This window comes from Pseudorca crassidens, chromosome 15, assembly GCF_039906515.1.
Source record: "Pseudorca crassidens isolate mPseCra1 chromosome 15, mPseCra1.hap1, whole genome shotgun sequence".
Classification (NCBI taxonomy): Eukaryota; Metazoa; Chordata; class Mammalia; order Artiodactyla; family Delphinidae; genus Pseudorca; species Pseudorca crassidens.
The window spans coordinates 1,876,540-1,901,462 of record NC_090310.1 but is presented as its reverse complement, the minus strand read 5'-3'; the positions used below and the strand labels follow the sequence as shown (position 1 = coordinate 1,901,462).

The 24,923-nt window shown below is 49.8% G+C and overlaps 1 protein-coding gene across 2 annotated transcripts in view; it reads left to right on the top strand.

Moving 5' to 3' along the window:
• GNA12 (G protein subunit alpha 12) overlaps positions 1 to 16,981 on the top strand; it is a 112,165-nt gene extending 95,184 nt beyond the window's left edge. The window contains exons 3-5 of one of the 2 annotated variants that reach the window (XR_010934718.1): positions 13,021 to 13,071; positions 14,147 to 15,117; positions 16,086 to 16,981. Coding sequence is in view for 1 of the 2 variants with exons in the window: in XM_067705379.1 (XP_067561480.1) it covers positions 13,021 to 13,071; positions 14,147 to 14,716 (621 nt within the window). In the remaining variant the exon portion in view is untranslated. Of the gene's footprint in view, positions 1 to 13,020; positions 13,072 to 14,146 lie in introns of both variants that reach the window. The other variant, XM_067705379.1, reaches the window with a different exon arrangement.
• Positions 16,982 to 24,923: the final 7,942 nt, after the last annotated feature.

Below are 24,923 nucleotides of genomic sequence, written 5' to 3'. Positions count from 1 at the left end.
TCCACTGAAGTTTTTAGGGGTAAATGGACAACTTCCTCTCAAATGGTTTTAAAAAACAAAATATATACACTGTTGACCCTTGAACAACACGGGGGTGGAAGGCACTGACCCCCATGCAGTCAAAAATCCGAGTCTAACTTTACACTTGGCCCTCTCCATCTGCGGTTCCACATCCGCAGATTCAAGCAGCCTCAGATCGTGTAGTACATATTTATTGAAAAAAATGTGCATATGAGTGAACCCATGCCAGTCAAACCCATGTCGTTCAAGGGTCAACTGTAAATTGAAGGGAAGAGAACAAAGGTTAAAGCAAATGAATGAGGCACAATGTTCATGATGGGTGAACCCACACAAAGGGTGTACGGGTATTCTTTGTATCCTTCTTGCAACGTTTTCACGTGCGCTTCTATCCCTGCCCCGGTGAGACTTGGAACTTGGGTTCTGGATGCTACATTGCAGAGGCTGTAATCCTGGTGTGAATTTCCCCAAGATGTAGAAAGGCGATAGGCAGCCATGGTTATGACACGCCCAGTATATCATGTCCTAAGTTTCTAGGGATTCTGTGGTGGAGGCTATAAAAATTGGCTAAGCCCTCATCTTCCCTGCACCCCATGGTGCTTTCTTATCTGGAGAAAGAGACTATCTAAGAACATGCTCTGGAACTTCTTTTTCGCTCATTTCTCTGGGATGGTCTGGTCCCTGAGATACGAACGTAGAATCTAAATCCATAGTTTTAAAAGCTGAGTCTGTAATTTGGACTGTTAAACTTTCTGTGGGGCATTTGACATAGGGAGCCCAACAGGTGCTCATGCACCCACTCCCGGCGGCAACATGTATTTACACTTCGCCATCTTTGCTTCTGATGCATAAAAATCCACTTCATAGTGCTACAGACATGACCACCATAACACCCGGACAAGACCATGAAGAGATGCCACGTCACACCCACCAGGATGGCTACAGTTTAAAAATCAGAAAATAACAAGTATTGGTGAAGATGTGGAACCTTTGTGCCTTGCTGACGTGAATGTGAGACAGTGCAGCCACCGTGGAAAATAGTTTGGTGGTGCCTCAAAAACATTAAACATAGAATTACCATGTGACCCAGTAATTTCACTCCTAAGTGGACTATATACCCAGAAGAACTGAAAACAGATGTTCAAACAAAAACTTTTACATGAGTGTTCATAGCACTATTCACAGTAGTCAGAAGCTGGGGATAATCTAAATGTGCGTCCGCTGACAAATGGATAAACATAACAGGGGCCCTCCATTCAGTGGAATATTACTCAGCTGTAAAAAAGAATGAAGTCCTGACAGCTGCTGCAACGTGGGTGAACCTTGGAAACGTGCTGGGTGAAATAAGCCTGATGACACAAAAGGGCGCACAGTGTGTGGTTCTGTTTGTAGGAAAGATTCAAGGCAGGCAAATCCATAGAGACAGACCACTGAGTGGTTGCTGAGGAATAACTGCTTATGGGCACAGGGTCCCGTTTGGGGTGACGAAGTGCCTTGGAACTGGGTACGGGAGGTGGTGGCACAGCCTTGCCAATGTGCTCAATGCCTCTGTGTTGCACACACTTTAAAATGGTTGGTCCTGTCATGTGGATTTTACTTCAATTTAAGAAACAGAAGAATCCCAGGCACAAGGGGCCTGGCGCTCTGGCCTGTGGCTTCAGCCCCATTGCACAGGCCAAGGAGACCCACCCAAGCCAGGCCAGCCTCCAGGGCCTGTTTGGGCCTTTTCCTGGGGTCTCACCTTGGTTGCCAAGCGGCAGCCGTTGTCAGGATCTCAGGTGGGGGGCTTGGAGCTTGGGTACAGGGACTTAAGCACAAGCCTGGGCACAGGCCTGCACAGCAAAGCTAGAGAGCCCGTGCTCCATCCAGGGCAGAAGGTCGAGGCCTCCAGCTTGATACACTGTTAGGGTCCTTTGTTTCAGTTTGCCTAAATTTTGAGGGGGTGATTATTTTTTAATTTAATTTTGCTTTTAATTATGTAAGATGTTTGCATGGTTCTAAAGTCAAAATACATTCAGAGAGGTCTGCTTCCACCCCGTCCCACCTTCCCTGTTCTCCCCTCCCTGTACATCATCGTTTTTACTTCTTGCTGGTTTATCCTTCAATGTTTCTTCTTTAAAATATAAGTATAGATGTTTTCATTTCCCCACCATTCCTTCTACAACAGGAATCACACTGTTTTCTATTTTGCACCTTGGTTTTTTATCTGTCTGTAAGTCACTCTGTAACTGTCCCTAGAGGCCCCTCATTCCCGTCCACAGTTGATGGTACGGGCATTTGGCTCGTCCCCAGTCTTCTAATGTTGTAATAGTGCTGCAGCCAGCAGCTTTGTGCATCTTCTACTTTGCCAGTGAATCTTTTGCCTGATATATTAGGATTATAATTAGCAACAGACAGTTTATAGGCACCCAAAGTAAAATGTGAGAAACTTAATTTTTCTAATACATATTAATATGATGCTTAATCTTTTTCCAATTACTTTCAGAGCTGTGATAACAATTTTAATCTCGCAAGATCCCAGTGAGATATCGTAGTTACTAATTTAGCAAAGCCTGATTTCAAAGTTTCTTTGGGGGAATTATATAATATTTTTTTAAGTATTTTTTTAACATCTTTATTGGAGTAAAATTGCTTCACAATGCTGTGTCAGTTTCTGCTTTATAACAAAGTGAATCAGCTATACATAAACATACATCCTCATATTTCCTCCCTCTTGCGTCTCTCTCCCACCCTCCCTATCCCACCCCTCTAGGTGGTCACAAAGCACCGAGCTGATCTCCCTGTGCTCTGCGGCTGCTTCCCACTAGCTATCTGTTTTACGTTTGGTAGTGTATATATGTCCATGCCGCTTTCTCACTTCATCTCAGTTAACCCATCCCCCTCCCTGTGTCCTCAAGTCCATTCTCTACGTCTGCATCTTTATTCCTGTCCTGCCCCTAGGTTCTTCAGAACCAATTTCTTTTTTTTAGATTCCATATATATGTGTTAGCATATGGTATTTGTTTTTCTTTTTCTGACTTACTTCAGTCTGTATTACAGACTCTAGGTCCATCCACCTCACTAAAAATGATTCAATTTTGTTTCTCTTTATGGCTGAGTAATATTCCATTGTATATATGTGCCACATCTTCTTTATCCATTCATCTGTCGATAGACACTTAGTTTGCTTCCATGTCCTGGCTATTGTAAATAGAGCTGCAGTGAACATTATGGTACATGACTCTTTTTGAATTATGGTTTTCTCAGGGTATATGCCCAGTACTGGGATTGCTGGGTCGTATGGTAGTTCTAGTCTTAGTTTTTTAAGGAACGTCCATACTGTTCTCCATAGTGGCTGTATCAATTTACATTCCCACCAACAGTGCGAGAGGTTTCCCTTTTCTCCACATCCTCTCCAGCATTTATTGTTTGTAGATTTTTTTATTATGGCCATTCTGACTGGTGTGAGGTGTTACCTCACTGTAGTTTTGATTTGCATTTCTCTAATGATTAATGATGTTGAGCATTCTTTCATGTGTTTGTTGGCAGTCTGTATATCTTCTTTGAAGAAATGTCTGTTTAGGTCTTCTGCCCATTTTTGGATTGGGTTTGTTTTTTTTTTTAATTGAGCTGCATGAACTGCTTGTAAATTTTGGAGATTAATCCTTTGTCAGTTGCTTCATTTGCAAATATTTTCTCCCATTCTGAGGGTTGTCTTTTCCTCTTGTTTATGTTTTCCTTTGCTGTGCAAAAACTTATAAGTTTCATTAGGTCCCATTTGTTTATTTTTGTTTTTATTTCCATTTCTCTAGGAGGTGGGTCAAGAAGGATCTTGCTGTGATTTATGTCATAGAGTGTTCTGCCTATGTTTTCCTCTAAGAGTGTTATAGTGTCTGGCCTTACATTTAGGTCTTTAATCCATTTAGAGTTTATTTTTGTGTATGGTGTTAAGGAGTGTTCTCATTTCATTCTTTTCCATGTAGCTGTCCAATTTGCCAACAACACTTACTGAAGAGGCTGTCTTTTCTCCACTGTATATTCTTGCCTCCGTTATCAAAAATAAGGTGACCATATGGGCGTGGGTTTATCCCTGGGCTTTCTATCCTGTTCCGTTGATCTGTAATTCTGTTCTTGTGCCAGTGCCATACTGTCTTGATTACTGTAGCTTTGTAGTATAGTCTGAAGTCTTGGAGCCTGATTCCTTCAGCTCCATTTTTCTTAAGATCGCTTTGGCTATTCTGGGTCGTTTGTGTTTCTATACAAATTGTGAAAATTTTTGTTCTAGTTCTGTGAAAAATGCCATTGGTAGTTTGATAGGGATTGCATTGAATCTGTAGATTGTTTTGGGTAGTATAGGGTAGTTTGATAGGGATTGCATTGAATCTGTAGATTGCTTTGGGTAGTATAGTCATTTTCACAATGTTGATTCTTCCAATCCAAGAACATGGTATATCTCTCCATCTGTCTGTATCGTCTTTAATTTCTTTCATCAGTGTCTTATAGTTTTCTGCAAACAGTTCTTTTGTCTCCTTAGGTAGGTTTATTCCTAGGTATTTTATTCTTTTTGTTGCAGTGGTAAGTGGAAGTGTTTCCTTAATTTCTCTTTCAGATTTTTCATCAGTGTGTAGGAATGCAAGAGATTTCTGTGCATTAATTTTGTATCCTGTTACTTTACCATATTCATTGATTAGCTCTAGTAGTTTTCTGGTAGCATCTTTAGGATTCTCTATATATAGTATCATGTCATCTGCAAACAGTGACAGCTTTACTTCCTTTTTTCTGATTTGGATTCCTTTTATTTCTTTTTCTTCTCTGATTGCTGTGGCTAAAACTTCCAAAACTATGTTGAATAATAGTGGTGAGAGTGGGCAACCTTGTCTTGTTCCTAATCTTAGAGGAAATGGTTTCAGTTTTTCACCATTGAGAACGATGTTGGCTGTGGGTTTGTCATATATGGCCTTTATTATATTGAGGTAAGTTCCCCCTATGCCTACTTTCTGGAGGATTTTTATCATAAATGGGTGTTGAATTTTGTCGGAAGCTTTCTCTGCATCTATTGAGATGATCATATGGTTTTTCTCCTTCAACTTGTTAATATGGTTTATCACATTGATTGATTTGTGTGTATTGAAGAATCCTTGCATTCCTGGGATAACCCCACTTGATCATGGTGTATGATCCTTTTAATGTGCTGTTGGATTCAGTTTGCTAGTATTTTGTTGAGGATTTTTGCATCTATGTTCAGCAGTGATATTGGCCTGTAGTCTTCTTTCTTTGTGACATCTTTGTCTGGTTTTGGTATCAGGGTGATGGTGGCCTCGTAGAATGAGTTTGGGAGTGTTCCTCCCTCTGTTCTTTTTTGGAAGAGTTTGAGAAGGATAGGTGTTAGCTCGCCTCTAAATGTTTGATAGAATTTGCCTGTGAAGCCATCTGGTCCTGGGCTTTTGTTTGTTGGAAGATTTTTAATCACAGTTTCCATTTCAGTGCTTGTGATTGGTCTGTTTATATTTTCTATTTCTTCCTGGTTTGGTCTTGGAAGGTTGTGCTTTTCTAAGAATTTGCCCATTTCTTCCAAGTTGTACATTTTATTGGCATATAGTTGCTTGTAGTAATCTCTCATGATCCTTTGTATTTCTGCAGTGTCAGTTGTTACTTCTCCTTTTTCATTTCTAATTCTATTGATTTGAGTCTTCTCCCTGTTTTTTCTTGACGAGCCTGGCTAATGGTTTATGAATTTTGTTTATCTTCTCAAAGAACCAGCTTGTAGTTTTATTGATCTTTGCTATTGTTTCCTTCATTTCTTTTTCATTTATTTCTGATCTGATCTTTATGATTGCTTTCTTTCCGCTAACTTCGGGGGTTTTTTGTTCTTCTTTCTCTAATTGCTTTAGATGTAAGGTTAGGTTGTTTATTTGAGGTGTTTCTTGTTTCTTGAGGTAGGCTTTTATTGCTATAAACTTCCCTCTTAGAACTGCTTTTGCTGCATCCCATAGGTTTTGGATCATTGTGTTTTCATTGTCATTTGTTCCTAGGTATTTTTTGATTTCCCCTTTGATTTCTTCAGTGATCTCTTAGTTATTTTGTAGTGTATTGTTTAGCCTCCATGTGTTTGTATTTTTTACAGATTTTTTTCCTGTAATTGTTATCTAGTCTCATAGTGTTGTGGTCGGAAAAGATACTCGATATGATTTCAATTTTCTTAAATTTACCAAGGCTTGATTTGTGACCCAAGATATGATCTATCCTGCAGAATGTTCCATGAACACTTGAGAAGAAAGGGTATTCTATTGTTTTTGGATGGAATGTCCTATAAATATCAATTAAGTCCATCTTGTTTAATGTATCATTTAAAGCTTGTGTTTCCTTATTTATTTTCATTTTGGATGATCTGTCCTTTGGTGAAAGTGGGGTGTCCCACTACTATGTCTCCTACTGTGATTGTGTTACTGTCGATTTCCCCTTTTATGGCTGTTAGCATTTGCCTTATGTATTGAGGTGTTCCTATGTTGGGTGCATAAATATTTACAATTGTTATATCTTCTTCTTGGATTGATCCCTTGATCATTATGTAGTGTCCTTCTTTGTCTCCTGTAATAGTCTTTATTTTAAAGTCTATTTTGTCTGATATGAGAATTGCTACTCCAGCTTTCTTTTGATTTCCATTTGCATGGAATATCTTTTTCCATCCCCTCACTTTCAGTCTGTACGTGTCCCTAGGTCTGAAGTGGGTCTCTTTTAGACAGCATATATATGGGCCTTGTATTTGTATCCATTCAGCCAGCCTATGTCTTTTGGTTGGAGCATTTAATCCATTTACATTTAAGGTGGTTATTGATATGTATGTTCCTATTACCATTTTCTTAATTGTTTTGGGTTTGTTATTATAGGTCTTTTCCTTCTCTTGTGTTTCCTGCCTAGAGAAGTTCCTTTAGCATTTGTTGTAAAGCTGGTTTGGTGGTGGTGAATTCTCTTATCTTTTGCTTGTCTGTAAAGGTTTTAATTTCTCCATCGAATCTGAATGAGATCCTTGCTGGGTAGAGTAATCTTGCCTGTAGGTTTTTCTCTTTCATCACTTTAAATATGTCCTGCCACTCCCTTCTGGCTTGCAGAGTTTCTGCTGAAAGATCAGCTTTTAACCTTATGGGGATTCCCTTGTATGTTATGTGTTGTTTTTCCCTTGCTGCTTTTAATATTTTTTCTTTATATTTAATTTTTGATAGTTTGATTAATATGTGTCTTGGCGTGTTTCTCCTTGGATTTATCCTGTATGGGACCCTCTGGACTTGAGTACTTCTTTTCCCATATTAAGGAAGTTTTCAACTATAATCTCTTCCAGTATTTTCTCAGTCTCTTTCTTTTTCTCTTCTTCTTCTGGGACCCCTATAATTCGAATGTTGGTGCGTTTAATGTTGTCCCAGAGGTCTCTTGAGACTGTCCTCAATTCTTCTCGTTCTTTTTTCTTTATTCTGCTCTGTGGTAGTTATTTCTACTATTTTATCTTCCAGGTCACTTATCCGTTCTTCTGCCTCAGTTATTCTGCTATTGCTTCCTTCTAGAGAATTTTTAATTTCATTTATTGTGTTGTTCATCATTGTTTGTTTGCTGTTTAGTTCTTCTAGGTCCTTGTTAAACGTTTCTTGTATTTTCTCCATTCTATTTTCAAGATTTTGGATCTTTACTATCATTATTCTGAATTCTTTTTCAGGTAGACTGCCTATTTCCTCTTCATTTGTTAGGTCTGGTGGGTTTTTACCTTGCTCCTTCATCTGCTGTGTGTTTCTCTGTCTTCTCATTTTGCTTATCCTACTGTGTTTGGGGTCTCCTTTTTGCAGGCTGCAGGTTCGTAGTTCCCATTATCTTTGGTGTCTGCACCCAGTGGCTAAGGTTGGTTCAGTGGGTTGTGTAGGCTTCCTGGTGGATGGGGACTGGTGCCTGTGTTCTGGTGGATGAGGCTGGATCTGGTCTTTCTGGTGGGCAGGACCACGTCCGGTGGTGTGTTTTGGGGTGTCTGTGACCTTGTTATGATTTTAGGCCGCCTCTCTGCTAATGGGTGGGGTTGTGTTCCTGTCTTGCTAGTTGTTTGGCATAGGGTGTCCAGCACTGTAGCTTGCTGGTCATGAGTGGAGCTGGGGCTTAGCGTTGAGACGGAGATCTCTGGGAGAGCTTTCACTGTTCGATATTACGTGGAGTCAGGAGGTCTCTGGTGAACCAATATCCTGAACTCGACCCTCCCACCTCAGAGGCACAAGCCTGACAGCCGGCTGGAGCACCAAGACCCTGTCAGCCACATGGCTCAGAAGAAAAGGGAGGAAAGAAAGAAAGGAAATAATAAAATAAAGTTATTAAAATAAAAAATTATTTAAAAGGAAAAAATTAAAAAGTAATAAAAAAAGAGAAAGAAGAGAGCAACCAAACGAAGAAACAAATCCACCAATGATAACAAGCGCTAAAAACTATACAAAAGAAAAAAAAAACGGACAGACAGAACCGTAGGACAAATGGTAAAGGCAAAGCTATATAGACAAAATCACACAAAGAAGCATACACATAGACACTCACAAAAAGAGAAAAAGGAAAAAAAAAAATATATATATATATATATATATCTTCTGGGAAGTCTGAGGTCTTCTGCCTGCATTCAGTAGGCGTTCTGTAGGAGTTGTTCCACATGTAGATGTATTTCTGATGTATCTGTGGGGAGGAAGGTGATGTCCGCGTCTTACTCCTCCACCATCTTGAAGGTCTGTCCTCTAAAGTATTTTTAAAAGTTCTCTATTCAAACAGGTTGTTGGGTTAGCATCTCTATTAAATGGAAATTAAATCATAAATTCAATATTTATTAAGTGATGGAAATGAAAATCTGACATTAGAGTAGTCTGTTGTTTCTAATATACAGCAGTTTTGAGGTTTGTCTCCTGATTTGCTGCGTCTGAGCGACTGAACTAAATTTTCGAATCCCCGTGCTCACATTGACAAGCCCTGTGTTAGAATTTTACAGTTACTTCCGCTGAGTCCAGGAACACAGGAACCGCTCATGTGTAGACAGATACAGGACTAGGAACTGGAAAGCTGCCTGTCCCCAGGTGGACGTTAGTGTTTGTTTCCTGTGTAACCACTCGCTGGCCCTTGCTTGCTTCCTGCCTCCACCTTTGCATCTCGGACTAACCCACGCCCACCTCTGTCCTCTCTCCATCCCCTGCGGGGCCTCTGCCAGTGATTCTTGACCTGGACGGGCTCTCTTTCATGCACACAGCTCCCCTGTGACACTGACAGAACGGACCAGAATTCAACCAAGTATGGGAGACTGGATCGATTACTGGCAGAGAAAGAGATGTGACCAGAGTGGGCTTGCTCAGCGCTGCAAGAGCTGAGTCTCTGTCCTCAGGCCTAAATGGGCTGAATGGGTGCCTGAGGCCGACGTGCGACGGAGGAGCGGCTTCAGTATTGCAGGGGCTGTCACGGAGGGTGGGGTGGGTGTGCAGGAGGGTCTGTCTGATGGTGCCGGACAGAAAGAAGCCTTGAATATGGAGCCCTGAGTGTGCATGACCTCTGCTAGAGCTGTGGGTGATAGGAGCGTCCAGTGAAGATTTGGTGAAGAACAGAGTCCATTTGCCAAAAAGAGGATTCTCTTCGCTGGTGCTATGAGCCTGGCCCCTGCACACGTCCCTCATGTCACGCTCGGCGTCTGTGCCTAGCACAACTGCACGGGCCCCAGATAAACCTTCTGCTACTTCTTGAAACAGCCCCGTCTTCACCCACGAGGCCCCACCTCAGCCATCCATCCGGAGCTAACAAGGGTCAGTGCTTTGCCGGGAGCGTTGGGTCGGGAGGGCGGGCTGATGTCAAGTCTGTGTTTGGTGGCCTCTGAGCTAATGAATTGTTGTGTTTTGTCTAATCCATGAATCCATGTTTTTAGTAATCTTAAGTGATATAGATTTTTCAAAGCAAGCAGGATTGTAAAAAGCCCGTTTTCCATTTACTCCTTTTTGTTAGACCACGTTGCCCCAGTAGCTGTCAGAAGACTCTGGGATCATGTCGCCTCTTTCTACCAAGGTGCTATCTTAGTGCATTCAGGCTGTGGTAACAAAAATACCACAGACTAAACAACAAGCGTTTATTTCTCACAGTTCTGGAGGCTGGACGTCCATGACACAGGCAGATTCAGTGTCGGGTGGCGGCCCGCTTCCGGGTTCATAGACAGCGTCTTCTCGCTGTGTCCTCACGTGGCAGAGGCAGGAGGGAGCCCTCTGGGATCCCTCTGATACGGGCACTGATCCCATCGTGAGGACTCCCTCTTCATGACCTCAGCATCCCCAGAGGCCCCACCTCCTAACACCATCACACTGGGGAATAGGCTTCAGCATGTGAATGGGGGGCAGGGGGCACAGACATTCAGTCTGTAGCAAAGTCTGAGTGGTTAATCTCAGGTTAGCATCTCAGGTTCTGCCAGACACTATTCTCTGAAGACATGACCGCGTTCTCCTGGTGTTGAGGATAGATCAGAAGTGTGAACCTGGACCTTTAAATGAGCTGACGCTGTGGGGATCGTGAAGCCTATTGCTACATGTCCAGTGGAGTGACGTGCTCTCCAGTCTCTGACAATAAACCACAGTGACCTCGACCGCGGTTCCAACTCAGCCCAGCAGGATGGCGCGGCGCGCCCAGGTTATGGGCCAATTTCTGGTCTGAGCACGTTAGTTTCTCATCCCCTTCCTGCCAGCCCCGCGTTGGAGAGCAGAATGGTGTAGTCCTCTGCCTTACGGTTCAACAGCGGCTCTAACGTGGACCCGGTAGCTTATTGTCTAGGTGAAGCAGGATTTCTCCCCTCTCCGATGTCATACATGATTCTTCCTGGAAAGAGTCAAGGCCACCAACCATGCAGAGCAGCAGAGTCACCAATAAGTCACCGCCTTTGAGGTTGTGAAACAAGCTGGTGAGATGATTAAACAGACCGTTCTGGTGGAGAAACAAACTGTAAAGGTCCGTTTATGTTAGCATTTGGTGTGTTTTAAGGTCCATTGGTCCGACCCTGATTTCAAACGCAATCGTTGGAAATAAAGTCAAACTGGGGGAAAATGATTTCCTCCCCTTCTTAATAGTCTGTGTTTAGCTCATGCCTACTTGTGTCCTCGGGACACTTTGCAGGTCACGTCTGCGTGTCAAGGTTCGGCACTTGCACCCACGTCGCGGTGCCTGCCACCGGGACGACTGTCATGCCGTGGTGACAGAACTTGGCCGGGGTATCTGCGTTGCCGTGACTTTTTGTGCCCAATCAGGCCAAGACCCCTGGCCGGGTGGTGGTGGGAGCGGGTGCTGGTCCCACTGTCTTTGTGCCTGGAGCCCCCGCCCGAGTCGGGCAGGAGGCTGGCTGTGGGCCGCCCCCGCTGCCCCGCCTTCCTGGAAGGATGCACGGGGGACACGGGCAGTGCCTTGATTGTTCTTGAGCTCTCGTCGTGCCTCCGAGGGCCCCGAATGAGAGGCGGTGGGGGGTAAGAGAGATGGGAGCTTTGGGGAAGGAGTAGCCGTAAATCAGGTGAGTTGGCGTCCACTCCGGCAGCTCTTTGCCCACCAGCTGTTTCCTGTCCGGCCACGGGAGGAGGCAGGCTGTGCCAATCGGCAGGGCACGATCGGCAGCTGCGGGAAGGGGCACGACCTCCCGCCGCACTGAACCCAGCTTCCCCTCCACGGGGAGGAGCTGTGTGCGGGCTGGGGGCCGCCGCTGGAGGCGAGGTGTTCGTGCCGGCCCGGACCCCGGCCTCCCAGGGCAGAGTCGGCCTGTGCCCTGACAGCACGGGTGCCCAGGACGAAGGTCGTATCGCAAACCGTGGTCTGTGCTGTGACGCAGGGAAGGTGTGTTTCTGTTCCTTAAACAAAATGCTCTCTGCCGAATCACCCGCAGGCCTCCATTTTAAAATGGGAAGGTTGATTCTTCACTGAAGGAAGCCCACCCGTCGGCTTCTTCCTTCAGGCCCGGAGGAGGCCCGTGGGGAGGGAGGAACCAGGGCTTGCTGCTCCTGCCTTTCCTCATCGTCTTCTACGAAGTCTCAGCTCAAGCTGCCACCTAGGACCTTCCAGATGATCTTCCTCCTTAAAAGCCCAGAGTGCCACCTCCTTGCCACCCTCCACTGTCGTGAGAACACGGGGCTGGCGTGGCTTCCCTGGGGGACTCTCCCAGCGTCCTCGCCGGTCCCTGTCTGCAGAGAGGCTCAGGGTGCAACCTTGCAGGAAGCCGTGTCCTCTGGGCACACGGGGTATAATCAACATCCCACTTTTTAAGGGGAGCTTTTGCCCGTTCACTTCCACTGCCTCTGTTCCCTCCATGTAATCGACATTGAAGGCCCTCTGAACGCTCCTTATGCCCCGTGAGTGCCGCCGCGTTGGGGGGTTCAGTCCTCCGAGAACAGGACCGTGGGTGATTTTCAAGGTCACTCTGGCTATTGAACTGCCCTGGTTTGTATCGACGTTCAGTCCGGAGAACGTCCAGTGGGTAGAGAAAGACTGGTCATCCCAGCACGGAAATCCAGACCAAAGAGTCCCCTCGTTCGAGGCTGTAAATCAGGTCGTACAAATGTGTGACGTAATAATGGAATGTCAGGCCTGTTTCCAGAAACTGGTGCGTGTTTTGTCATGTGCCTCAAAGACGGTGGCTAGAGTGCCTTGGGCCAGCTGTCCAGGAGCGAAACCATTCACAGACACTTAATCTCACGGGCTAGCTCCGTGGTGGCATGGCCTGGAGCAGGCCAGTCTCCATATCTGGGAAGGAAGGGAGGCAGCACCCCGCCCATCACCAGGATCGAGCCGGGGTGCTTTGGAAAACACAGTCTGCATTTGAACCTTGGGATCAGAGCTAGAGAAATTGCATTTTTAAATTTTAGTTGTGTTTTTGATGTAAAACAATACATGCATGCTATTGGCCTTTTTACTTTGCCCTCCTGTTTACACAGAGGCAAAGGAGCAGCCATTTTACCAGATCAGGGCTCCTCAGCCTAGACTGAGCTGTGACTCTTATTTCCTCCGCGACAGGGTGAATCAGTGAAGTACTTCCTGGATAACTTGGACCGGATTGGCCAGCTGGTGAGTAAGACCCCCACCCCAGGAGTCTGTGATCCAGGATTGGAAAACATTTGTGTGGAGACCAAAGCAGCCCAAGCGGTGAGGGCTTTCGCCATCCTCATGAGCCATGTTTGTGGTGTCAGGTGACCGCAATGCCATTATTGCTCCTAAAGAATTAGCGATAATTCCTTAATATCAAGTCAGTTTTGAGACTTTCCCAGTTGTCTCGTTAGTGTTTTCTTGTGGCTGCTGCTTTATTTCAGTAGTTTGAATCAACATCCTATTACGGTCCATCCATTGCAACTGGTCCGTGGCACTTAGACTTCTTTTATTCTTTAGGTTTCTCCTTCCATCTTTTTCTTCCTTTCAGTTTATTTGTTGGAGTAATCGCATTATTTCTCCTGCGGGGTTTCTCGCGTCTCAGTTTTGCTCTTCCATCCCTGCAGTGTTGTTGAAGGTGTTTCTCTCCCCGCTCTGTGCCTCATGAATTGGTAGTTGGCGCTAGAGGCTTCAGCCCCGTTTGGATCTTTGGCAAGGATGATGCATGAGTGCTGGTGTGCAGTAATCACTGGAGGATTGTTAATAGTGCAGGATCAAAGTGGTTTGAGTGACCACAGTTGCCCGTGTGCTGCTAAAGACTTTAAGAGTTCTCCAAGAATAACATATTAAATATATTGCAGGCTAAATTTACATAGCGTTGCAAAACCTGAGTTAAATCAGTTCATAGTAAGGGTTTGGAATGCGTGTGCCCTAGAAGTTAGAAAAACAGAAAGGTAGCTATGGTGCAGGGAAAAAAAGATGGACGTCTCCTGTGGAGAAGAAAGCCGATGAGGTTGCAGACTGGGGCCTAACAGTGAAGATTCTGATAATCCTTCCTCAGCCTGACGAGCCTTTGTTCATTTTGAAATGAGCTGTTTAGTTCCTTCACTTTTTGTTTCATGGTGAGTTTATATTTTTGTAATTGAAAGTTGCTTCTGGTATTTGGTTCAGCTTCTCTCAAAAGTCACTGTAACTCTCTTTCCTTCCACCCCATCTTTTTGTTCTTGTTTTCTCATGTTCTTCCTCTCCTGAATTTCTCCCTTATCCTATTTTACAGAATTACTTTCCTAGCAAGCAGGACATCCTGCTGGCGAGGAAGGCCACGAAGGGCATCGTGGAGCATGACTTTGTCATCAAAAAAATCCCTTTCAAGATGGTGGATGTGGGCGGCCAGCGGTCTCAGCGCCAGAAGTGGTTCCAGTGCTTTGATGGGATCACGTCGATCCTGTTCATGGTCTCGTCCAGTGAGTACGACCAGGTCCTCATGGAAGACAGGCGCACCAACCGCCTGGTGGAGTCCATGAACATCTTTGAGACCATCGTTAACAACAAGCTCTTCTTCAACGTCTCCATCATCCTGTTCCTCAACAAAATGGACCTCCTGGTGGAGAAAGTAAAGACTGTCAGCATCAAGAAGCACTTCCCAGACTTCAAGGGTGACCCCCACAGGCTGGAGGACGTCCAGCGCTACCTAGTCCAGTGTTTCGACCGGAAGAGACGGAATCGCAGTAAGCCACTCTTCCACCACTTCACCACCGCCATAGACACCGAGAACATCCGCTTCGTGTTTCACGCTGTGAAGGACACCATCCTGCAAGAGAACCTGAAGGATATTATGTTGCAGTGAAGGAGGACGCCCCTCACTCTTGTGGTCCTTCAGCAGCCTCGCCGGCCACAGGCCAGATCTCCCCGGTGCCCCGGAGCGGGTTTCCCGAATCTGTGCCCCCAACACCTGGCTCAGGGGTGCCGTGAGGCCCGCCACGCTCTAGGCCAAAGGACGCGACACTTCGATGTTAGCTACTGAATCCTGGGGACTAGTGAAACTACTGAAAATCCGGGCGATCACTTTGGTATTAATGTGTAATGCTTAATAACACAGCTTTCTTTCTTTTTACAGAAACTATTCCTTCTCTGACACAGTGTAATCGAGGACTGCGTGTGTGTGCGCGCACACTCTGTCTTTAATGACAGAAACACGAAAACCGACATCTCTGCAGATGGCTTTTCTCTCTAACTCGAGAGTGCTTGGTGAGGAGTGTTGCCGGGGCAGGGGGGGGAGGGTGGTTTGTAGGAGGTGAAGCGTGGGCTGTCGCCACCACTTCCCCAAGGGAGCGTGCTGCCTTTTAAGTCTCTTGTGCCGATGTCCCGAGAGGCCCTGGCCCGGCCGTCAGATGAGAGGGTGGCAGTGAGAGCTGGCAGTGTGGACTTAAGGCCCCACAGCCTGCACTTTCTTCCCGCCCTGCCCCCTTCCCTCTGCACAGGGCAGTGCCCGCTGCCTCTGTGCCCACCCTCCCTGCCCCTCGGCAAAAACTTCAACCAGCTGGCCTTGCAGATGACTCTTCTGTCTTCTGAGTCGTCTCCAACGCTGCAGTCGGCTGCAGGGAGCCTTTCCTTCTTTGGAGGAAGTGGAGAGCTCCTTTCCTCTCAGGGGCTTCCGAGAGCTGGCGGCATTGCCAGCGGAGCCCTCGTTATTGCCCCCGGGCTCCGCGCTGCCTCCTGGTGGCCGAGAATTGAGGTTCTCATCACGGTCTCTTGCTTCTACTAACGTACACATGTAGCAGGAAGAGTGTTGGACGTGGTCTCCTCTGAGTGAAACTGCAGAGGCTGTGAATGTCGACGCGAGCTGGTCAATCTTACACTCAGTTAACTTGTCCGGTTACTCTGTCCAGGTGTCTTTCACTGTGTTTAAAAATACATTGCATTCCAAACTGGTCCCCACTGTGTATTACTCTACTCAAAAGTGTCTGGCGTGTTGAGGACCCTGCCTAGCATTTAAAAGAGAAAAAAGCTTCCTCTGTCAGTGGCACCAGAATGTTCCTGTGGTTGAGTAACCGTCCCCGGGCCCCATCCCCAGGCCACACTGTTCCCGGTCCTGCGTCCCTGGTGAGTGGCTTGCTTGCCTTCACCCAGCAGATAAACAGGGATCTTGTGGCAGATGCTGGCCCAGGAGGAAAGGGAGGAAAGAAACTGCTTCTGAGTCAGCCTTGTTATCACAGGGTTTTAATGAGGAGACGACATGAAATCCTGTCTCTCTGGGCGCTCGAGGCTTCCTGTCGATGTTAGCTGGGGTTTCGGCTTTTTTTTGGCTGGAGAAAAGTTGCTGTTTTTGTACTGCTTCCTGTGGCTCTTCATAAACTGAGAGGGCGAGCCCCGGGATCGGGGCCGATGACCGAGGCCGAAAGAAAAAAGAACATTCTCAACGGGCTGCATCAGGGCGGCCCGAGACCCCGCCGTCGCTGCTCAGAGGACCTGTCCTGGGGCACGAGCGCTCCTCGCCCGCCGGGTTCCAGGTCTCGCACGTGTGTCGGGACCCACGCGCTTCCTCACCAGCCTGGCAGCGCTCCCTGTGGTCTGGCGGAGGGGGCGGTCGGCGTAGCCGGTGCAGGTGCCCGTCCGAACGTCTTGCTGGCGAGTGGGGTCAGCACGGTCAGCAAGCGCCGTTTGTCCTTTCAACCGTCTGACGCGGCTGCTGGTTTGCTTTCGGAGGCGGAAGCGAGTTGGTATAGACAGGGAAGCTGAGCGGACTGGGAAGCAGGGGGGATGGCCCGAGGGGGGCCCCTGCCTGGCCCAGAACTGACCCGCTCTCCCCGCTGCGGCCGGGCTCCCCTCTTCACGGTAAGCTGAGTGGACGGCTTAGTCCTGGCGAGGCGCCCGGCCCTCAATGCCATGATTGGTCGGCTTCCGAGAAGAAGATCGCTCTTTGCAAGGTCAACTGAAACCATTTACAGCCTTTCTACACATAGATTATAGTCACTTTTCTCTCCAAAACCTTAGGCTTTTCTATTTTTTTATTTTAATTTCACTGTTACCCTCGATTATTGTCTTTTTTTATTGAGATAGTTGTGCCTCATCTGTTATTACAAAAATGTAACAATAAACTTCCTCAAACTAAGATATTTTCCTCATAGTTATACTGTTTACACATAAGGACACATGTACGTTTTTTACTGAAATATTTTTTTAACCCTTCAGTTTGTAGAGAAATTGTTTTAAAGATATTGCATTGTAGCTTTGTAATTTATATAGAGAGTTCTCTAGACTCTTTATTCTTGTAATTTTTTTACTTCTTTGATAAAAATGAGTCAGGTTATTTCAACTCCAAGATCAGGAAATAATCTTGAAACAAGATTATTAGTTATGACTAACTAACTTGGGCATCCTGGGAACAGACACTAACTTGGTATCGTGAGTAAAGGCACCGTTAGGAGGAGAGCAGTCGGGGTGAACTGCTCACCACTTACACTTTGCACAGCATTTTAGCATTGGCAGGAGGGGCTGGTTTGATGATCTGACCACCTTCAGTCTCTGGATGTATCCTCAGTTTTCCTTTGCGTAATAGAAAATAACTCAGCATGTGCAGTCAACATTAATTTGACAGTCCCCAAAATTCAGAGCAGTTGGATAACTCCTAATGTTCCTTGAAGGTTCATTACTTGTCGATCACAGTTTTTATTTCCACGTGGGACACAGGAGCACTGTCACTGAGTGGATGCCTCTAGAACACGACTTCGGGACAAGGAACGGGGCAAATACATGTAAAGACACGTGTGTGTGTGAAGGAGGGATCCTGCTGCCCTGAGACCTGGGGGCCCAAGGAGAGGACCTGGTGATGGACGTGGATGTGGCCAGAGACAGGAGGCTGGGGCAAGCCCAAGGGAAGGCAAGGGTGGGAACTCTTTTCTCCGCAACCCCGTGGGGTGACCATCCCCATCACAAAACGAAGAAACCTCTGAGGCAAAGTGCGAATGCTTCCCAGCCGACGGAGCTCGTGGCACTCAGGATTCTCTTGTAGAAAAGGCACGTATGTATTGTCCAGTGGCCATCACCCGGGTAGGCGTTGTGTGCGTCCACATGTGGGGAAGGCAGAACTGCCCCCCCCCCCGCCCCCAGAGAAACTTGTACTCGTCATTATCCACGTGGCTGAGGGCTAAGGTCTTTGAGTTCCAGTTTCCCCATTTGTAAAAGTTGGATCAGATCACGATGCTCGGCTCTGGCGCCGCAGTCAGGTCACCTGAGGGGCTTTGCAAAGCCCTGGGCTGAGCCACCCAGAACCTGTGCAGTACAGCATCACGTGGACGCACTCCTGGTTTCCCAGGTGGTTGCTGTGCAGCCGGGGTCACAGGCCATGAAGCAGAGGGCCATGGAGGACTCCCTCCAGGCCGCTGGAATTGTGGTCCACAACGTGCTGGCCCCCGAATCCTCCCCTTGCTGTGACCTACGACCTGCCTCAGGAAGAAAGTGATGCTGGCTTTTCTGTTGTGGTTTAAGCGAAGAGCAGAAGTTCCCACTAAGCCTTCAGCAGCATGTCGGGTGGTCCTTTCAGGCCTGTTGACGCCACCTTCTCCGTAAGGTACATCAGATGCGCTCAGCAACCTCATTCCTCAGTGATGCCCGGAACTTTAGAGAGCTCTGCTTGAAGGAGAGGACGAGCCCTTTTACAGTCTGCCTGGCGGCGCTAGGGAGAGGTGGGCCTTGCGTGTGGGATCCCTGCGTTTCACGGACTCGGCATTCGGGGCGGGCGCAGGCCCTGGTGCCAAGGTTGGTGCTGGGCCTGCAGCTGGCGGGGGGCTGAGAGCTCAGCCCCCCTGAGCAAGGGCTGCTTTTACTGACTGCGTTTGTGAGGCACCTGCTGGGCCCTGAAGAGGGTGGTGGCGGGTCCCCAGAGGAAGGAGCTGCTTGGTTAAGGCGGCTCAGAGGCTGGCACTCGCTGTGTTGACAGCCCTTAACGGCAGGTGGCACGCGGTCCGTGCTGAGTTCAGGGAAGGGGAAGGCTCGCTGTGGGTGGAGGGGAGCCCCTGGGGCGTGGAAGGGCCACTCCGCTTCCTCGGTCCCACTCTTGGTGTGTGGTTCCTACCTTCTGCTGGAGGAGGACTTCACGGCACGCGAGGCCCAGCTACTCGTGTGGGCCCGCCCTCTGCTGCCAGGTCCCGCCCTCCGGAACCTGCTGGAACTAGAGGCTGGGTGTTCGCTGGCGCGCAGGATGGCACTGAAATAGGTGGTTTCGGTTTCCACACCATGTTGGCGCCTCTTCAGGTGAAAACCTACTTCAAAGCACAACAGGTTGCTACCTGCCAGAAGCACCCCCAGTGCCCGCCTCTCGCTGGATGGCATGGGATGCGCCACACCCAGAGCGGCTCCTCGGTGTGGACCACACACCTGCAGGGGTTCTGCTGACCCTGACGGTGGTCGTGAGCCCCTAGGAGAGCGGAGCGCTGCTCAGCGTGGGAACTTGCTACGCGAGCCTCCCGCCCCAGGTCACCGCAGGAAGGAGCGGGATGCTGCCAGCCCGAGTGAGTTCTCAAGCATCCTAGCGGGATGGATGTTCCCGGGAATCGGCGTCTGAGTACAGCAAGAGGTAGGAAATGGGGTGGAACTCAGAAACAGACCGTGAGATTCCTGCCCCAAACGCAGAACTCGTAGGGCAGCAGGCCCTCCCCGGCAGCCTGCGATTAAGGGTGTGGAGTAGCTGAGAACAGGCAGGAACTGCTCTTGTGTCCCACCCGACCTATGACGCCTCCCTCCTCCTCAGATCCAGCGAGGACCTTGGCATGTCGCTGTGAGGTGCTTATTATAGGGACCTGAAGACTTGCTGTAAACGCGGCCCCGTGGCTTGCTTCACAGAGAAGCACACACCTGGCTCCCCCTGGAAACTGGGTTCTCCACTTCCAAGCTGGTTGTGAAGGTAGTGTTTTTATTCCGGAGGTTTTCTTTGTGTGTGTGTAACACAAACCACAGTGAAACACTAGAGCAGCTACTAGGGGTTCCTGGACCAGCCCACGTTTCCTCCCGGGCAGGCAGCCAGCACTCTGATTGCGCGGCCGGCAGGTGTCGACGGGGCTGAGCCGCGCGGGCTCACAGTCGTCCTGATCTGTCTGTTCCAGGCTTGTCATCGGGCGCCTTTTTATTAACACAGTTTATTTTGTGCTTTCAAAAGCCGAGTGATTCCCCCAAATGAACATCACCGCAGCTGTTCACAGTCAAGGTGGAGGTTCCCCGCGGGACCGCATTTCCCGGCAGCTTGCAGAGCCAGACCGCTCTGGTGGCCCAGGCGGTGTGGGCACTGGGGAGGGGTGGACCGCGCATTCCGCCTGGTGAGGCTGACCCGGAGTCCGGCCAAGAGAAGTCCAATGTAGGGGCAGCTGAGAGCATGACCCTTGTGAGTTGGGGGAAACAGGCCCTCCGCTGTGGGTTCTGCTGCTTCCCGGTGCTGGTCCAGGGGCCCAGCTCTTCAGCCGACTTCAGAATTTCTCCAGTCGGGAAGGAACTGAGAATGGGGTTCCGGGAGGCCCCACCCTGAGTGGCAACTGGCCAGGTGTGCTGCCGCAGCAGCCTGGGCGCTTTACGGCATCTCACGGGACTGCCACGCGCCTTGCAGCTGAACCCTCTGCCCTGGGGCCTTAGCCCCTCTGCTCAGGGCCCGGCCCCCGGGGACGCGCCCCGCAGCCTTGGGGGACGCAGGAGGTCTCCTCACCATCGTCTGTCCGGCTGTCTTCTAAAGAGGTCCGTGCCCACGCCGGGCAGAGAGCACTGTCACCTAGAAGACTCTGGAACTCAGGTCACAAACGTGGAACCAGCCTTGATCTGACAGTCGGGCTAACCAAGCCGGTTCTCTGTGGCTTCCCTCTTCACCCAAGCTTTCTGGACGAGCCCGGGCACCTTTTCCAGGTTCACTGGCAAACAGGTGGCCAGAGCTCTCACTGCGGAGTCTGTGGAAGCCGGGGCCAAGGCCTGTCCCAGGAGGGCTCACGGGCACCCAGTGAAACTTTCTGACCGTCATCTTAACTGTTAGATTCTCTAACAAGCCTGTTTATCAAGAAATTTAAAAGAGATCTCTATTGAGTCTGCCCATCTCTAGGATCTTAAAGCATTACCTTTTGACCTGTTAATGCAAATGGCAAAACATTCCAAGTGTCTTTTCCTTCAGTCCATTCGAAGCAGCTAAAATTGGCAGGCATGTTATTCTTTGTTGACACGAGCGCAGCCAGGAAGTTCAGTGTTGTGTGCTCGGCCCCCTCCGCTCTGCCACGTCCTCAGCTCACCTCCTCAGTGCTGTGCTGTGGCCCCTGTAGGGCGTGGGGGACCCCGTGGCGGGGCAGGGCTGTGGGGATAATCTGCTGCGGCAGCGGCTGCAGAAACAGCTCTGAGCTCTCCCGGGCTCGCTCCACTCGGAAAGGAAGTTCAAGGGCCACAGCCCAGTGCTGGGTCACGGGCGCCACCCCTGGGGTGTCACTGCAGCTCCACACCCCTCCCCTCCCCCCCATAATGGCACCAACAGCGGGGACAGGCCTCGGTTTACAGATGCTGTGTTCCAGGTTAAGAGATACATGATGCAGTGTAAAAAGTGTATTGTATAGCTACGGGGGTTAGTTCAACATGTTTTGTATATACGACTTCTATAAATCTATTAAAACTTGCCGTAAATTACATTCTTCTGGTGTGTTGCGTCCCTGGCGCCCTGCGGCAGCCATGAGCGAGGCCCCCTGAACGGGGAGCATGTTACTGGGTCCCTGAGTGCGTGTTCATTGTTGTGTCTGCCAGCTTCCTGGGTGAAGCTCCACCCCTGGGGCGGGTGGCCAGGGCTCCAGTGGGCACCGGGCAGGAGAGGGGTGGGTGGGTGGTTAGAGCCTGGGGTCTGGGCCTCGGACTCTGCTCCCTCATCCCGTCCCCTCCCTGGCAGGGATCCCACGTACTCTCCAGTGTTTACTCAACCATAGGGTCAGGCATGTCTCAACGACGTCACAAGTACAGACTGCAGTCTGGATGAAATGCAAGAACACAGCTGAGTGACAACGTCGAACCTCCAGGGTCACCGCAGAAGAAATGTTGTAGGTAATGTTAGTATAAGTAGAAGTAATGACACTCCCCCCAAAAAAAGAAAAAGTAGCCTTTTTGTTATGTCGCATCAAAAACATCAACCTTCACGCTGAGAAGCATGGATACAAGGAACAAGCATTTATGAAGTGAGCCAGTGCAGTGGATAAGGTTTTTTTTAAACTTTGGGCAGAGTGACTAGAGCAGAAGAGGTGTCTAGTGGATGTGTGTTGGGTGGACGTGTCGTGGATAAATAAAGACTCTCCCAGTCTGTCCACATCAACAAGGATCCGAGTCTCTGAGAGGAGGCCCTTCTAAGGAGGAGAACAGACCATTCCGTTTCTAGAAGGTGCACACACAGTGAAAGCGCTGGCCGCACTGCAAGTCGAGTCTAACGGGCACTGTGCATTCCAAGCACGAAGGAACTACTTATTACATTCAAGTGATGAATTCTCTTGTTTTCAGTTAGACTTCTAGAATATCATCCTCTTCCCTCAGGATTCAGGTTTTGTAGCATTAATTTGGAGATTGAAAATGTAATCTGTAAGCATTAAAAAGTTGAATTACACAGAATTTATTCTGTACGTCGAAGTCATCCATAATCCCGGTATTAAGATGCCTACGTGTACGTGTGTTTCCACTTGGCTTCTGGACTTTTAAACATAAGAACGAGGCCGATCGAGTCGTTTAATCAAGTTGTGATTGAAGCTCACGTAATCCGACGAAGGTGTTGCCACTGAGAAAGGCCTGTTTTGGGGGCCAACAATGCGGGGGACGAGGGGCCACGGTCCCCTGGACCTTCCTTCACCTTTTTCAGGCCTCGCTTCTGCTCGGAGCGTGTGACAAGCCGGGGTTGAGCTAACGGGAGCCCCACTTTTACCGGCTGCTTCAGGGAGAAGCGGGAGAGGGCCGGGGAGGCCCGAGGACAGAGGAAGAAAGAGGAGTGTCGACCTCTGCTCCCAGAAGCTCCCGCAGCCTGGGTCCCGCTCACCTGAGGTGAGGTGGCAGCCCAGACGCCACTGTCCCCACCGTCCACCGAAGGGGACTCTCCCCAAACGGACGTTCAGAGGAACGGCCCTGGTCCTTCCCCAGGGGCAAGGGCGGACGATGACTCAGTGCCAGTTCAGGTAGATGGGGAGCCCCTCCCTGCACTTCCTGCTGCTGGCACAGGTGGACCTGCTCCCCTGTGCCCCTGCCTTTGACACGAGGTGCTGCTCTCAGAAGAGCTGCCATCTGTACCCTTGGGTCCCCGTGGGGCTCTCTCCTCTCCTTCCAGGAACGCCTTTGCCACCAGCTCCGTCCCCCCATTGAACCAGGAGGGCGGCAGGGCTTCCCCAGGGGCGTCCCCACTGACAGTCCGAGCTGGGCAGGAGGACAGAGGCAGACACAGCCCCCGCTCCCTGCCGCCCCCCAGCATCCCCCCAGCTTCGGCTGCAACCACCGTCCAGTGTAGACGGTCAGCCCCGCCCCCCTTTTGAAATCCCCTCTTGCTTTGGGCAGGCACTGCGAGAAACAGTGAAAATAAATCACCTTTTGTGGCTCAAAGGCTGAAGGAGGGAAAGAGGAGGAGCCGGTCGGCCTTGGCGGGTCAGCGCCACCCCGGGAGCGTCCCGCCTCGTCCCACCTTGTCCCGCCTTGTCCCCGTGGCAGGTGAGTGCAGACTGCAGGCGCCGCAGCGGCCTGGGAGTGGGTTTCCTGACTGGTTCCCCGCTGATCACCGGCCAGTGAGAGGCCAACAGACATCCCCGTGGTGACCGCGGGACACCATAAGGACCACACGGTAAATGTCTCAGACCATCCGGGGGACGCGAGGGAAGCCACGCGGGCCTGGCTGTAGGGCGTTTCAGCTGCGTCGTGGCCGGGAGGGACAGGAGGGCTCAGCAGAGAGGATGCTGACGGAAGCGCTGGTGGCCTCCCGGGGGACCTGGCTTCCCTTCCGGCTAGGGTGCGGAGAGCCAGGGTCGTGCGCTAGGTGGGATGCCCCACGGGTCCCCTCCAGCAGCCCAGGAGTCGCCTTTTTGACCAGCGCGTCCTCGGCCGCCCTGGCTCGCCGCTGGGATAGGGGCATTGGACTGAACACGTAGTGGCCCTGGGACGCCTCTTGGAAATTCTTTTTTAAAATAAACCCCTGACGTAGCTCGTTTTCATCCGTCTCTTTACCCAAGAAGCAGAGTTCAAAAACAAGCCTCGGTTATTTTGGGCTCTCCCAGATGGGGGCGCTGGAAGAGGCAGGCTCTTCGCACGGGTTTCAGCAGCTCCCAAGGCCGTGGTGCTGTCAGCCACGCAGTAGGCATTTCCCAGATTCTTCTCGGTGCTTAGTTTCCACAGCCTGTCGTTCTAGGGGCCGTAAATCTGCTGCTTCCTGGGGTTTCCTTGGAACCGGGCTCCTCTGTGGACAGTCGTCCCTACAGCCACCAGGATGCATCTGGCTCCACTAGAGACTCCAGCGCTGGGGCAGGCGGGGGTCGAGGGCCGGCCGGGCCTCGGGTCCCCGGCGCCAGCCGCCCTCTGCAGCCTGGCTGCAGCGGGTGAAGGCGGCCTGGAAGAGGCCTCTGTCCACTCCCGGGCGCGTGGGCTCCAGCTCAGTCGGGAGCCGCCCAGCAAAGCCCTGATCCTCCCGGTCTTCAGGGTAAAAATAGTCCTGCTGGGGCCTCGCCCTCTTTCTACAAACAAATCAAAGCCCCAGCAGCTCCGGGCTCTCTTTACCTTGGCATCTTCGCCCAGAGAGCCGGCCACCCACCCACCCAGGCCATTCCTCGGCCCTCTGGGGAGTCTCTGGCCCAGAAGTGCTGCAGCCACTAGGCAGCTTCCTGGCCACCTTAGAAGCCAGGGCAGAGCCAGCAGGGCTGCGGCCCAAGTAGGGAGCCCGGGGTGCAGACCTCCCAAGCCTTGTGCTTTCCTCCTGACTCTCTGCCTGCTCAGACTTCCCCGGTGTGCTTTCCTAAGACCCGGAACACGCAGGGCTAAGTCAGAGCAGACCCGCTGGGACTCTCAGGCCCTGCTTTGCAGCCTCAGGCAGATGA